Source organism: Quercus suber, unplaced genomic scaffold (genome assembly GCF_002906115.3).
Source record: "Quercus suber isolate HL8 unplaced genomic scaffold, Cork oak 2.0 scaffold_362, whole genome shotgun sequence".
Classification (NCBI taxonomy): Eukaryota; Viridiplantae; Streptophyta; class Magnoliopsida; order Fagales; family Fagaceae; genus Quercus; species Quercus suber.
The window spans coordinates 30787-47121 of NW_027069814.1; the positions used below are offsets into that span (position 1 = coordinate 30787).

Below are 16335 nucleotides of genomic sequence, written 5' to 3' on the forward strand. Positions count from 1 at the left end.
CTTAATTTGATCCTAAGCTACGGCCGACCATAAAAATTGTTGAAACTTAGCTTAAGTGGGTGCCCAAAACACGTGAGGTAGGATTATATATTGGGTCACAATTTATTCTTATGTTATGTGAATGAAGAAACTTAATAAGTTGTTTAGATACTTGAATTTGAATTTGGATTTCAAGATTTAAAATCAATTGATTTGGTTTATCTTCATTCCATATATATAAAATTTTAAATTCCCTATACAGTATAAGTCAATTTTATACTTAAAAGGATTTGAAATTTGAAATTTTTTAATTTGCTATTTGGAGGCTTTTAATAACCTATAAATTTGGATTTGTAATCCTCCCACTTCCAAAATGACAAAAATACCCTTGTAATCTTCAAAATGTCTCCTAAATTTTGAAAAATAACTAAAATACCCTCAAAACCTCTAAAATAAAAGTAAAAATATCCCAAAACATCCAAAATGATTGAAATACCACTAAAATTAAAATCTAAGAAATTACAAAAATAACATCAAAATCTCTAAATTTGCCAAAATACCCACAAACCTACAAAATTGCCAAAATAACCTTGAACCTTCAACATACCTTTGAAACTTTTTGAAATGACACAAAAATCATGGAAAATCTAGAATGGTTGAAATACCTCTTTAAAATTCGAACTAATAAAATGACTAAAATACTCCTTAACCTATAAAATGACCAAAATTAACATTGGAACCTCCAAATTGATCAAAATATCCTAGAGAAGCCCAAATGACCCCAAAAAAAAAAAAAAAGTGCTATGTCTACAACATTTTCACAATAAATCTTAGTTGGCATGTTATTACAAGTTTTTAATTTGAATCTACTACTAAAATTACTCTCTTGCCAACTAGTAACAACAAATAACAACCTGCTATATAGGATTTGTTGTGAAAATGTTGTGGACATAGCATTTCTATAAAAAAAAAAAAAAAACCCTCCAAAATTTTCAAAGAGACCAAAATAACTTTGATGCCTCCAAAACAAGGAATTCAATATTGTAGCGAGAAAATATACCATACCTGCCATTAAATCGGTACCCGTTCTCCTTCAAAATGTAATGGATAAAATACCAGATTATATCAGCTTGTACAAATGATATTTTTGGTGTTTCGGCCGGTTCAATAAAAATTTTTGAAAATGTCAAAAATTGAAAGAAAAAGAAATTGTTAAAAAAAAATATATTGTTTAAGCAAATATATTGGGTTAATGTACTTTTACTAATATTTAGGCTCATAAAATATGTGAATTTAAAATTTTATATTGACAAACATAAAAATTAATAAATTCATATTTCTATAAATAAATACAAAAATACATATATGTATAAAAATATATAAATAGCAGTAATCTCAAAATAGTACACCGATATCAATAGGTAATTTAATATGTCATTCCCCTCGCCAAACCAAAACGGCCTCCAGTAATTGACTCCATTCCAAAGTGATCACAATATCCACACCAAAAAAAAACCAATGTTCCACAATGATAAAAGTACCCCCCCCCCTCCCCCCACCACTCCAAATTTTTGCATCCAAGAGTTCCTGCGAAATGGGCTCTCCCATCTTAATTTCTTTATCATCCTTAAAGGTGTTAATCTCTTTCTCGTCCAAAGTATGATATAGATGGTCGGTAAACTTATAACGCGTGTCTTCGCCTCTAAAACTGAGAAAAACGTCGTATTCCGGATGGGTTTTAGGTCTAGAGGTAGAAGATAATCTGGAAAAAGCCATTGGTAAGTTAAGAATCTAAGACAGAGAATGTCTTGTCTTCGAAAGGAGTTGGCAAGAAGCAAGCAAACTATTTTTTTTTTTTTTTGGGAAACTTGGAAGAATAACATTCCAACTTGAAAACGAAGTACAACAAAGCAAGAGAAAACAGACAAATACAAACAGACAAGATTACAACGAATCCTCTCTAATAATCTGCTGGATGGGAGGGGGGGTGACACAAGAGAAACGAAAGAGAAAATGGGGCACTGTTTGTATGCTAGTGGAAGCCTTTGCACACCAACTCCACTAGCTAAGCTTTTTATAGTTAGGAAGACATAATATATCATGCCCTCGGTAATCAGTGGAAAGAACAAGGAAACAATACCATTAAAAAATAAAAAAACAAGGAAACAATGGAAATTTATTAGATAGTGTGAGGGTATACTTTTTTTCTTTGACTTCATGGGTCCGTTTGGATACAACTTATTATTGTTAAAAACTAATTGTTACTGAAAATACTATAACAAAATAATTTTTAAATGTATGAATAGTACCGTGAAACCAATTTTTAATATTTTTTTAATGCGTAAACAGTGCATGAACAGTGCACACATTGTTCATGCACAATACTTTTTTCTCTCAAAGTCAAATAATGCGGCCAAAAAAAAAAAAAAGGAGAAAATGCGTGAACAAAAACGCAGACGCAAGAAACCGTTGTATCCAAACCCTCACCATAGTAGCATAGTTTTTAAAATCGGACTATTTAATGGACCATTAAAGGAAGAGGTTCAAAATTTTGAAAATCGAATCGAAGTCGAACTGTTATGGCATTATAATTAATTTAATGATTATTTAAAATATAAATAAATATATTAAATTAATACAAATAGAAAAATAAAATAATCAAATTAAATGTAGTTTTCATAAAAATTGTCCAATTTATTTAACATGCTATTTTATTAACAAAAACAAAACAATAAGTGCACTTAGATATTTTCAACAAAAGTTGAATAATAATAATAATAATAATATAAAAAGCACTTTGTTCCATTCCATGTTGACAGAGTCTTGGTTATAGTACAAAATTTTGAATTAAAGTAAGATTGTGCACCACACACTTCAAAAATAGAGGGTGTGACTCTGATCTTCACGAAAGAAGAAGAAACATAAAAACATGCTCATCGCAGAAGACGATGGCAGAGCGATTGGCGTAAGTTGTTTCATGTTTGTTATTTTATTTTTTAGATGTGTTCAGGCTCATTTGGTATATGCACTGTTTTAAAAACCGGACCGGACCGGCCGGTCCGACCGGTTCAACCGGGAACCGGATGCCAATCCGGTCCGGTTAAAAATCCCATAACCGGTCAATAACCGGTCAACAACCGAAAAACCGGCCAAAAACCGGTCAAAAACCGGGGTTGAACCGGAAATTGGAAAAAAAACGGTTTGATGTCCGGTTCGGTTTTTTAAAACCATGGGTATATGTGTTTAAAAATTGAAAATTGTTGTTTAAAAATATTTGTAGAAATACGTGTGGGTGAAAAGGTACGTTAAAATGCATAAAATGTTGTTTAAAAACTGAAAATTATTGTTTAAAAATACTTACCAAACACCCCCAAAACCTTTTAAATTTTTATTACTCCCTTCTTTTTCCCCTTAAGTTTTTTTTTTTTTTTTTTTAGAGAAGACTTTTTCCCTTAAGTTGTTTCGTACTTATTTGCTGTATATTATTAATAATAAAAAAATCACATTTTAGTCAACTAAATTTAAAATTCACTCACATTAAATCATATTAAATTATATAAAAATACATGATTGTTACAGTAATAGTGTGAAGATATACTATTACTATTCATTTTACAATTTATTTTTTATTCTTTTTTTTTTTTTTTTTACATATCCTGAAAATAAAAAGATTTAGAACCCTGGAAAACACAATATGTTTAACATATATTTATTAACCAAGTAGTTATTTAGGTTAACTATTCAGATCTATGTTAAACATTAACATGTAACAATTACAATGGAAAAGTAAATAACACAAGATGTGATGATCCAGGAAAACCAATAAAACAACTCATTTCAAGGTAAAAAAACCTGGGGGAAGCTATCTCAAGAGAAAAATCCACTATATCAAGTTGAGATTTATAGTCAAAAATACCAATTCATATTAAATCTAACATAGTTACCAAACTAGGCTGTGAACTCCACATAATTCCTTGATCTAGATCTATTCTCACATGAACCACCTGTTCATGCTTTGATCTTTTAGTACACTTGATAGTTGAAGGCTTAGTTGAAACTTTACTCCACCAGTACTAGCAATATTGATTTGATATTCAGTAGGTGCTCGTAGAGTTAGAAGGTACAAAACCTCACAGATCTCATAGGAATAACTCTCAAGACTTAAAAAACATGTATTAGGGTTTTTCTTTTATACCTAGCAGTGTTGGACTCAAATCCTAAACGTTTCATAGGCTATTTTAAAATTTTGCAAAATTGTAATTCGATCAGTCGAAAGCTTCTCTCAATTGATCGAGCTTGACAAATTTTGATTTTTTCTTTCTTCAGCTTGTACGCTCTTGAATCTCTACTTTTATCAACTTGAGTAATGTCTAAAACACTTCAAAGACCCTAAGATTTAATCCTAGACAAGTTTTTTTCTCAATTTGCCAACATGCAACATATTTAGAACCTAAACATTTATGACTAAATATTTAGAACATAAAAATCTTATATTAAGTATTTTGAAAAATTAATATATAAAATAAAATAAAAAGTTCTTATGACAAAATTTTTTGCACTAGCTGATCTGCTCTAATGACATGTTTGGTAAGGATGATTTTAAGGAAATTAAAAAAAAAAAAAAAAAAAAAAAAAGAGGAAAATAGGAGAGAAAATTGGTGCGAGGAGTGTTTGGTTGAGAGGGGAGGGAGAGAAAAATGGTGGAGCCATTTTTGAGTTTAAAAAACCATAACCTCTCTCTTGCTTATTTGTTTTGACTATTGAGGTTGAATCATTGAACCAATTAAAAAAAAAAAAAAACAAAAATACTAAATAAAGAAAGTCTNTTTTTTTTACATATCCTGAAAATAAAGGAATAGATTAAATGACAGTTGTTGTATACAAAGAAAAAGAAACAATTAAAAAAATTAAGAATAATTAATATTTTAATGAAATGTAATATAAAATAGATAATCTTGTAAGGATTTAGAACCCTGGAAAACACATACTGGCCAGCCAGGTAAAAAACCTAATTTTTTTAATTAAAAAATTATTACTATTTTTTATTCTAGATTTTAGTATTATTTAAATGAAATTTTATTAATTTATTAGTATTAAAAAAATTATTTGTAAGAGTTAAAAGAGTTTATAGACAGAAGGATAAATAAACATAAATTTAAAGATTAAAATGACACAAACAAAACATAAGGAATAAAATAAAATAAAAATAAAATAAAAAGTGCACCGATCTTAAAAGGTTTAATGGGTCAGGGAAGGAGAATTCGGATTGGAGAGAAGCAGCAAGAGGTGTGAGCAACCCTCTTTTTCTCCAAGACAAAGGATTCTATTTTTCCGCTGTAGCACTTGGGTCCCACTACACATCTTTGCTTGGAATCAATATCATCATGCTATGAAGAAAATGACAAACGAGCCCCGAGAGAAGAGACCAAAACAAAAGTTCGTATTGGAGTCTTGGAAAGAATGAGCAAAAGGGGTGAACCTTTGACTTTTTTCTCATGGAAAAGGATTCTATTTTCCCGCGGCATGCAACACTTGAGCTCCACACATCGGTGGAGTAATCATACGGTGTGAATGTCTCGTTTTATGCAATACACAGGTGATAGGACAGCACCTCCTTCTTCTTCTTCTTTTTTTTTTTTGGCAATTACATATTGCATTTTAGAGCATTCACATCAGTCATTCTAAAATCATGTAAAACACAATTTTTACACATTTTACTTCAAAAATGCTCCACATCAGTCCTTCCAAATTGTGTAAAAATGTGTATATCTTTACACGAGTTATAGTAACCGTGTAAATATACACGGTTACTGTAGCTCGTGTAAAAATTATTTTACTAATTTCTATTCGCCCATTTTTTTTTCTCTCTCTTCTCTAGGCTTAACAAACTTAGTAACTTCTCATCTTCTTCTTTTTCCTCAAATGCACACAATCATATCCATACATAAACACATCCACATAGACAAATCAACACAGAGATACACTTGCTCAAAAAAAAAAAAAAAACCACAGAGATACACAAACCTAAACGGACAAACAACAAAGAGACAGATCGATGCTTATCGGAACGATCGGTGCTTGACTGGAACGATTGTGGGTCTCGCTTGATCAGAGCTCGTGGGTCTCGCCTGATCGGAGCTCATGGGTCTCGCTTGATCAGAGCTTGTGGGTATGGGTCTTGCCTGATCGGAGCTAGGGAGCTAGGGAGATAGGTGCTTACGCTTGTGACCGAGATGCTTGTGACCGAGATGGTGTGGATCGGAGCTTGTGATCGAGATGGTGTGGATTTAGACCGAGAGGGAGAGTTGATTCAGAAATGGGTATAGAGGCAGAGAGATGGGTATAGAGAGAGAGCAACATTTCAGAAAAAAATGGGTAGAGAGAGAGAGAGAGAGAGAGAGAGCGCGTATGTATAGGAGTTAGTTGAGAGAAATAATTAAAAAATTGAGAAAATTGATTATTTAAATAAAAGAGGTGATAGAATAGATGAACTGATGTGAGTGTTTTGTAAAAATGGATGTGTAAAATAGAAAAAGTAGGTTTTTAGTGTAAAAATGGATGTGTAAAATGCACGAACTGATGTGGTTGCTCTTAACCCGCAATATGTGTGGGAATCTTTTTATTTACATTTATTAGAAGGAATTTTTTTTAATAATATTTAAATCCACTTTTATCACATACTAAACACCCAACACATATTTTCATTCACAAATCCAATTACAAACACCATAGGCAGATACCAAAAACTAATTTAACCCAATTATCTAAAACAAAACCAAATCTAATACAAATACCTAAAACAAAATTTATTTTAAACCCAATACCATAATTAAAACCAAATCTAACTCAAATATCAAAACCTAAAACAATCCAACCAAGTTGCACTTGAAGATGCTAATTCAGCATCAACTAACTTTTTTTTTCTTCTAAAGTCCAATGTGTCTCCACATTGCTTTTTGTGTGGTTATGTGCTCATTTCATATCTTAGTTGTTCTTTTAAGGTAGATGAATAAATATCCCCCTTTTAAGACAGAGAGAATGAGAGACAGAGAAACGAAAAATTTGAATGATGTGAGATTTGTTCCTGCTCCCTTCCAATCAGCCAAATTTTATTTCCCCTTCATATAGACCACAAAGTTTGATCAGAATCTATGTTTTGTTTAAGCTACCTGAAGACACAAATTTTCTCAACCTCATTAATTTTAGACTCATATTCTCCATACTCTATCCATTCAATAGTTGGTTAATTCAATTTCACAACTCCTACTAAACTATACTAACAAAGAAAAAAAATTCCTATTGAAGTCTAAACATATATGCATTTTTTTGAAAAAAAAAAATTCCTATTGAAGTCTAAACATATATGCATTTTTTTAATGCATAGCATACATACCAACCAAAAAACTACACAAAACATATTGTTTATAAACCAAATTATTAGTTGTATGTTAATGGACAAAGAAAATGCTAATTTTGAGATTTTGTTGAGAAATTATATGTGAGCACTTTTAGTTTCTATTCAAATGCAAGTTTAGTTACAAAAATGACTTCTTAATTCTTTACTATATGTGGCTAAAGTAATATTCTACCAAAATTTATGCAGAGATATTGAAGAAAGAATCTTGTGCTCAATCTGCTAACATCTATCTAGTCTTTCTTTAAAACAAAAAAGAGGGTTGAGAAGGCAAAGCATGGAACTAAGCATCAGACTGAAGAAAGTATACATCTTAACCTTCCCACTGTGGTTAGGAAACTATTAACATGTCCAAATTTCTAGTGTGTTAAGGCTTAGAAATGTTTATATGGAATTTATATATGTAATACGGAGGTTAAGACTTAAGTTTACTATTAAAATATTTCATATTTTCAATCAAATTTTAAGAGTAGAGTTTTTTCTCTATAACAGATCTAATTCAATATTAAATGGCCAAAATAATTTTTTCAACAGAGAACGTGTGTAAAGGAATTACATATAACATAAGCAAATTGAAGATGACATGGGAAATTGTACATATTTAAGATCATATGTAGCATTTGCCATAAAGCAATTAATTCATTCTATTGGCATCCTATATGACCCTTAAGAGATCAAGATGATATATGAGAGATTTCCAATTACCCTTAACAGAACGAAAAAATCACGAGAAAGCTTTAAAATAAACAATAGGAACAATTACATAGCTTTGAAAGCAAAATTTGTAGATTTTACCGTGAATTATCTGCATGTTAGCCTCCTTAGCAATCACCTATTTCTAGAGAAACGAACCTTATTGTTTATTGTAACAAAATATATACACACCAATATCTATGCCAAATCAACGTCTAATTTCCCGTTTCTATTGAAATGTAATTGTTATTTAAGTGGGAAAAAAAAACAAGTAAGAACTTTCAAAAATATAATCTTTTTAAACAACACATAAAGTTAAGAAATTGCAGAGAAATTTAATATTGATTGTTGTATTTTCACTGTGCATTTATTTAATTCCTCTCTAACCTTGATTACCCAAACACTCAAAACAACACCAAATCTAACACAAATATGCAAAACCAAACCAATTCTAAACCAAATACTCAAGCTAAACCTAATAGAATCTCTCATTGTTATTAATGCTAATTGCAATGCTAATTGCCATGTCGTTGATTATCAACTAAAACACTATCTGGGCTTGACATCTTTTATAGACAATATTGACTTCTTTTTTTAAAACACCTAGAAGATGCATTTGACTCGTCACCCGCAAAACCAATAGACTGAACAACCACGGTCCCTATATTATGAAATGCAAGGAGATAAAAGAAAAAAATAAAGAATAGTTGGACATCAAAGAAGAAAAGGAATAGGAGGAAGAGAGAGAGCACCACTAACAACACATTCAAAGTATAACAGAAACAAAGAATAACAGTTACATCAGCTTTCTTGTCTTACACAATAGCAAGCATCATAATTTGTTTTAAAAAATCTCATGCCCAAAAAATTTTCTTATGTTGAGTTTAATCATAGTTGTGTGTGTTGTGTGATATTGTGCCTTTGTCTCCATTCCCTGTGTATGTTGTCAAATTTACATTTCCTTCACAAAAAAAAAAAAAAAAAAAAAAAAAAGGTGGGCTTGTCCCACATCGCCTAAGAATGAGTTCATCTCCAGGTATAAAGCCTTCACACTCCCAGTAAGAGTTACTGGCTTTTGTTGTGAGTGAGTTGTGTGATATTGTGTCTTTGTCCCCATTCCCTGTGTGTGTGTTGTCAAATATACATTTCCTTCTCAAAAAAAAAGTTATCTACAAAACTAAAGAAGATTCTCTGCCTGTCACATTTAGTATATGAATGACTTATATAATCTCTCTGATGGACAATTACTGGTTATCATATCTTCCACCTTTAATGACTTCCCCTACTCAAGTTCAGTATCATCCTTAAATGTGATAATCTTTTTCTCTCTCAAAGCGTGATATAAATGGTCAGTAAAATTATTGCCAGTTTCACCTCTAAAACTCAGAAAGACTTCGTAATTCTGTTGGGTTGAACAAGAAGAGAAAGAAGATGATGGGCCAGTTTGAATGTTGTTGGAAGCCATTGGTATGTACTACATACTAATTACTACCAAGTATTTTTGAATCGGGATTCTAAGACAGACAATGTCATGCCTTCGAAAGGAGTTGGCAAAAAGCAAGCAAACTATGGATGGGGCACAGCTTGTATGTTAAGCTTTTTATAGCACTCACTTTAACCTCTTTTCCAAACAACATTTATTAATCAAAATATAGCTAAACTCACCCCAACACCTCCTCAGGCAACAGACTCAATGGTTTGTCCAAAACTTTTCGGTAATGAACAGTAATGTCCTCGCTAAACTTATAAAAGCACTGTTCATCACTGCATTAAAAAAATTACTATTTTTTTTTTTAATTCATAATTACTTTTGACATAGCTCTCTTTCTTCTCTTTCTCCCTGTTTCCGCCTGACTAAAATATTGTTCATTATTGCATTAAAAAATGGGTTCGGCTCCTCTTCCGTTAGAAACCCTCCCGTTCTCTCCATTTTTTGTATAGATAAAGTACACGTGGCAATTAAATGATCTAATGGTTCAAAAAAAGCCACTTCAAGCTATCCTATTTCTTGCAATCTCCTATTCTTTGCCTCTCCCTTCTCTGCAACATCACCACTGCCAGATCCATTCTCTCCTTGGTTTTTTTTTTTTTTTTTTTTTTGAAGTGGCACAACAATGAGTGGGTAGGAAGGCTTCCAGCGGGATCTTGGTGGCAACACGATACTTCGTGGAGTGGCTTGACTAGATTAAGGGTAAGCGTTCATTTTATCTGGGTTTCTTTGCCGAAGATGGCATAAATAGTGATTTTGGGTTGAGGGATGAGTAACCTGTGTGTTGTGATTTCCAATGTGATTAATTTCTTTGTGGTGTTAGTGGTAACAGAAAGGTATGGCAATGGTTATGAAGATGGGATTACGACAGAGAAGTAATTTTTCTGTTTTTGTTTTGTGGGTTTCTGATGGGTAGAAGTGTTAAGAATATGAATCCTAGTAAATCACCATTTGTTGAAGCTATTGAAGATAAAGTTAGGAAAAAAGATAAAGTCGCACATAACATCAGATAACTAGAGTTTATCCCTTTTTGTTGTAATCTTTTTATTTTTCAAATGCTTGTAATTATCCTTATAAATGAAATCCATATGGAAGCCTGGAGATTGATTTGGCTACTAGCTTTCTTTACACTTTGTTTTTCAAACTAGAAGAACACTATGGCATTGGCAGGGAATGATTTTATTTTATTTTTTTTAGAACCCATTTTATTGCTGCTTGGGTATTTTTGCTTCCTAGGATGCAAAATGGTGAAAAGATTAAAGATTTCATCATTCATTTTCATTTTTTGACAATAAAAGTTAGCCAAATGGGTCAAATTTCTGTAAAATTTTCTAGTTGTGATTATAACAAGTCTTCAGTTTTTTAAAGTAGTATTAAGCCTTCATACTTGCATTCTTATGGTAAAAAAAGGTTCTTTTTGTTGATTCCTTTGAAAAGCTCAAGTTCATAAGTGATGAAGTTTGAAACAATGATGAGTTTGTAAAAAAACAAGGATAGAATGGGTCCGGCGGTGGTGATGTTTCATAGAGTAGAGGTAGGTAAAGGGCAGAAGATTGCAGAAATAAAGATAGTTTGAGTTGGCTTTTTTTTTTTTTTTTGAACCATTAGATCATTTCATTGCCACGTGTCCTTTATCTATACAAAAAAGGAGAGACCGGGAGGGTTTCTAACGAGAAAGGAGCCTGACCCTTAAGAGGCTGTTTGGATTGACAATTTTCATGACTCAATTCTTAGTTTTCATAACTCAATTCTCAAAAATGGTGGGACCCATAGCAAAATACTCGTTTGCCTGCACCAATACTCTATTTCCATAACTCTATTTCCAATACTCAATTCTCTACTTTTTGAGTTATGAGTTGTGGAAACTGAAAACAACTTTTGACTGTTTTCAGTTTTCAATTCTCAATTTCTCATAACTCAATGGCAAACTTGTAATAAAACACACATGAGGGACCCACAGCCGCACCTTTTGACCAAACCAATTCTTTTTTTTTTTTCTTCTTTCTTTCTTCTCCTGTGAGTTCGTTCTTCCTTTTCTTTTTTTCTTTTCTTTTCTTTCCCCTCTTCCTTTTCTTTTTTCTTTTTTTTTCTTTCCCCTCTCTTCTCCTGGGTTCGTTCTTCCCTTTCTTTTCTTTTTTTCTTTTTCTTTCCCCATTCTTCTCCTAGGTTCGTTCTTCCTTTTTTTTTTTTTTTTTTTTCCTTCTTCACCTGGGTTCACGTCCCCCCTTTCTTCCTCTTTTTTTTTTTTTTTTTTCCTTTCTTCACCTGGGTTCAGTCTCCTGGTGTTCTTCCCTCTTTTAATTTTTTTTCTTACTTGGGTTCGGATGATCTGAACTTTCTTTTTTCTTTTTCTTTTTTTTTCCTTTCTTATGGGTTCGGGTCTGTGGGTACTCTGAAAAAAAAAAAACAAAAAACAAAAAAAATAATAAAAAAATAAAAAAATAAAAAAGCTGCAGTGTGTGACAGAAATGGGGTCCACAAATAGTGTGAAAATATTGAGTGATGAGAAATGAGTGATGGTGCCAAACAAACATAGTATTTTAGAATGATGAGTGATGAATGATGAGTTATGAGTGATGAGTGATGAAAATTGAGTGACGGAAATTGAGTGATAAAAAAGTTGGTGCCAAACAGCCTCTAAAAAATTACACCTTTTTTTATTCGTTTTAGCTTTTAACACAGCTCTCTCTCGTCAATCAATTGTTTAAATTCAAGTTTTTATAGTTTAAAATAATGTATAAAAGATGAGTTTAGAAATTAAATGGTAAATAATATCTAATTGACCTTAGAATTGACATAAATGTTAAGAATATATAGAACATGTGAATTATATAATAAGTTATTGAGCAGTGTAACATTACTTAGAGTTACGCTAAATGTAACTTGAACTTAACCCTCTCTCTCTCCTTATTTATTTCTACTTTGTTTTTATTTACTTAAAAAAAAAAATCTTTTGTTTTAAAAATAAGAAAGAAAGATATATTGTTTAATATGAATATTTTCTACTCCAACATCTCAACTATTTTGTTGATTTTGTTTTTCATTGACTTTGCATATCCAATTGTCCAAATGCATTAGACAAGAGACTATCATTTACAGTTGATTTTTTTTTTTTTCACCGACTTTACAGCTTGCACATCCAAATAGTCCAACTGCATGATACAAGAGACTATGATTTTGACAAAGTTAAAGCGTACAAGTACAACATGATGATATGGACTAGCAAATCAATGAGTATAAAACCTGTTACGCATACCATGTTATATACACTGTTACACACCTATTTTTTAAACTAATCTCGAGTTGAAGATATGATTTCAAAACTAAAATCATGTTTCCAACTTACCATTTTAGTTCAAAAAATGGTTGTGTAATATAATGTGTATGATACGGTGTTTTTAATAAATACTATCCAAACATTGAAGACATAAAAAATGATGTCGAATTCAACAATGTCATGACTATTCTATTGACTTTCTTGTCGGTTTCTATTTGGCCATTAGAATTGATGAAATGAAAAATTCAAAGGGTGATTTGTTTAATGGAAATAATATTTTCCTCCCAGCTGTTTTGTTTATGTTTTTTCCTAGATATTAATTTTCAGACCCGGACCGGACTGTACGGTCCGACCGAAAAAACCTCGAACCGCTCATTTTTGCGGTTCTTTTAGCATCATGAACCGTTCTATGTGAAAAAAGCAGGGATCCGTGAGAACCGCGGTCGGACCTCACAGTTTTGAGAACCGTGATTAGACCGTTCCTCACGGTTCCCTGCTTCCTTTGAATCTGACCTTAAAAAAAAAAAAAAAAAAAACACAGAAGAGGAGAGATTGTCGTTGAAAAGACCGATCCGGACGAGCTAGTGAATGATGGCGAGAATGGAAGGCCAGTGGTGAGGAGCAAGAAGGGAGATCTTCGTTGAGTTTGGAGGAGGAAGGGAACTGGAGATGAGAGGGGAGATCTTCTGGCTTTGTTCTCCGCCGGTGATGGAAGGCCAGTGCTCTCAGTCCTCACTGCTTTCATCTCTGGCTTTGTTCTCTTATTTTTTTGTTCTCCGCCGGTGAGAGTTTGAGAGAAAAAGAATGAGAAAGAAAGGATGAAGAAAGACAAAAAAAAGTAGAGAAGACTGAGGAGTCAGATGAGAGGAGTGGGATAGGGATGGGGAATGGGGAAACGTGTGTGGAGGATAAAAAATAAGAGAAAAGAAAAAAGAAAAAAAGAGTAAGAAAAACGTATGGTCCGTATGGGTGCAAAGGAAGAAAGGAAAAAGAATAAAAAATCACAACAAAATGTTACCATAATATTTTTACAATATTTCACAATAAATTTTAAGTAATAGATAGTTATTAGTTAATATTAATAAGTAAAAAAATAATTTTAATGATGGGTTCAAATTAAAACTAGTGATAATTTTTTATATAAATTTTGTTGTGAAAATATTGCTAAAAATGTTGTAAACTTCTTCACTGCTTTTGAACAATTTTTCTTTGCTGCTGCGTGCGTAATGCTTGCTTGCTGTCAACTCCTTACATGCAATGCTTCTTACTGTCAAGCACTTCCTTCTTAGCTTTTGTTATTTATTTAACTTTAACAATTTTTAAATGCATGGACACCTTCATCTAGCTTTTGTTTTGTTTTTTTTTTTTTTTTAATTCATAATAAATGGTGAACTTTGACTATTCAAATGGGCTTGGGAGTTGGTAAAAAAAAAAAATGATCCATGGTCAAATGGGCTTGGTCATGAGCAAATGAACTAATTTGTCTCTTAACTATTTTATTGAGTTTCATAAAGTAAAAATTATTGGGTACTAAAGTGTACTTTGTCATGACTTAAAAATAATTTAAAAATTCAATAGCTATTTATGTTTTTTTAGAATTTATAAATCTTATTTGCATTATGAAAGTTATGTTAAAAAAAATACTATCTATATTTGTTTTGGGTTTTTCTAGTTAAATTTTCAATTTTTATTTATTTAATATATTAATTTATAATTTAAATAATTATTAAATTAATTATGACGTCATCACGGTTCGACCCCGGTTCGACCTCGGTTCGACCTCAAAAACCTTGAACCTCTCCATTTTACGGTTCAATGAACGGTCCGGGTCTGAAAACCATGCTACCAATTACAGATGGCGCTGATTTTTTACTATTGGTATTTCTTCAGAGACAGCAAAAATATATAATTTGGTGTTTAAAATATGATTAAGGTTTTTATTTTAGTTTGAAATATTTAATTATCATTCCCTATAAAATTGGGAAAAGTGGGCATATCAATAATAAGTTATTTTTGNGTATGCAAAAATCACCTTATTTATTGGAAATAAAAATAAAGATCGGAATCATCTTTCTTAATAATGATTGATTCTTATTTCAATATTTTCATACAAATTAAATTACGCTTAAATAATTATATCTATGTAAGAGGGATGAGATTAAAAAAATTCTCAAAAAGGGCAAGAAAATAATTATTTCCAATATTAAAAAAGAACAAAATTGTTTAGGTTAGAGCCTGTTCTCTCCTCATCAATCTATCCAATAATCGGTTAGAGTCACTTTTTTTTTATTTTTTATTTATTTATTTATTTAAATAATATTAAAGTCGGTTCGCGGAAAAGAGTGGAAAACATTGTTCTTAATTTCGATTTTTTTTTTTTTTTCAGGAACTGAATTTCGAATTTTGAATAGGCAGTCTTAGTCCCATTCGAACTAGGAAAACAAAACCTTAGAGAATTCGGATTAATACCCAAGAGTCGGTCACATTGTAATATTTAAGGAAACCCAAAGCATTGTAAACGTATCATATCTTACACACACTCTTTACTCTGAACAACTCAGAATCCAAACCCCCTGTGCTGTGCTCCTTTGATTTTCAATACCCATATTGTATTCTAACGATGAGGATCAGCTTGATGATGAAACCCCATGATGGGGATGCATGGATTAAGAGAGTTCTTGATGTGCCCACCAAACCAAGAACAAGAAGACCCCTTTTGCCTGAGAAAGATAGGAAGTGGTCTCATGTTGGCAAGTTTTCTTTGGCTGCTGTGATCAAACACCAAGAACTCCGTAAGCTTACTCCTCAACAACTAGAGGAGAGGAAAATATTGATGGAGGAGAAGAGAAGAAAGCTTCAGATATCAAGGGATTACTCTTTCTTATTCACTGAGGAAGAGAATGCTGAGAGAGCCAAGATTAAAACTCAGACTCAGAGAACTAAATGTTATTTTCGTTGGGATAACACTAGCAGGAAGCTTGGATCTTCTCTTGCTCAAAAGGGTTCTCAAGATTTGAAGCATAATGGTGACAGATGTGACAAAGTTCAAGATTTTAAGGCTTCTCAGCAATCTGTTCATCATGTCAATCGGAGCCGATTTCACTACCATAACGGTGACAGCGGGAAAGTTCAAGATTTGAAACGGAACAGTAACTATAAGGTTTATACTCCAAAGGGTTCTCAAGAACCTGTACATCATGTCAATCAAACCCATAACCATTATGGTTACCGCAAGAAACTTGAAGATTGGAACCGTAGGCATAAGGTTGATGGTGGAAGAAACTATAAGGTTGACACCCAAAGGATTTCTAAAGAATTTGGTCATCATCGAATTCACAGAATGTCACGTGTAAAGTCCTTTGATTATCGACGAGATTTGGGTTATACTACTGACATAGCCAATATTGCAAGGATCGACAGAAAGGGCACAGGGAACTGCTGGGAATCAGAGAATGCACAAAGAAAAAGAAAAAGAGAGGTTCA

The 16335-nt window shown here is 32.1% G+C and overlaps 1 protein-coding gene across 1 annotated transcript in view; it reads right to left on the reverse strand.

Annotated features, from left to right (window-relative positions):
* Nucleotides 1-13597, reverse strand: part of LOC111997369 (uncharacterized) — a 29349-nt gene extending 15752 nt beyond the window's left edge. The window contains exons 1-2 of the mRNA XM_065760333.1: nt 13421-13597; nt 1045-1070 (exon numbers count right to left, since the gene is read on the reverse strand). Coding sequence (XP_065616405.1) covers nt 1045-1070; nt 13421-13597 — 203 coding nt within the window. The remainder of the gene's footprint in view (nt 1-1044; nt 1071-13420) is intronic.
* Between the last annotated feature and the right edge of the window lie 2738 nt (nt 13598-16335).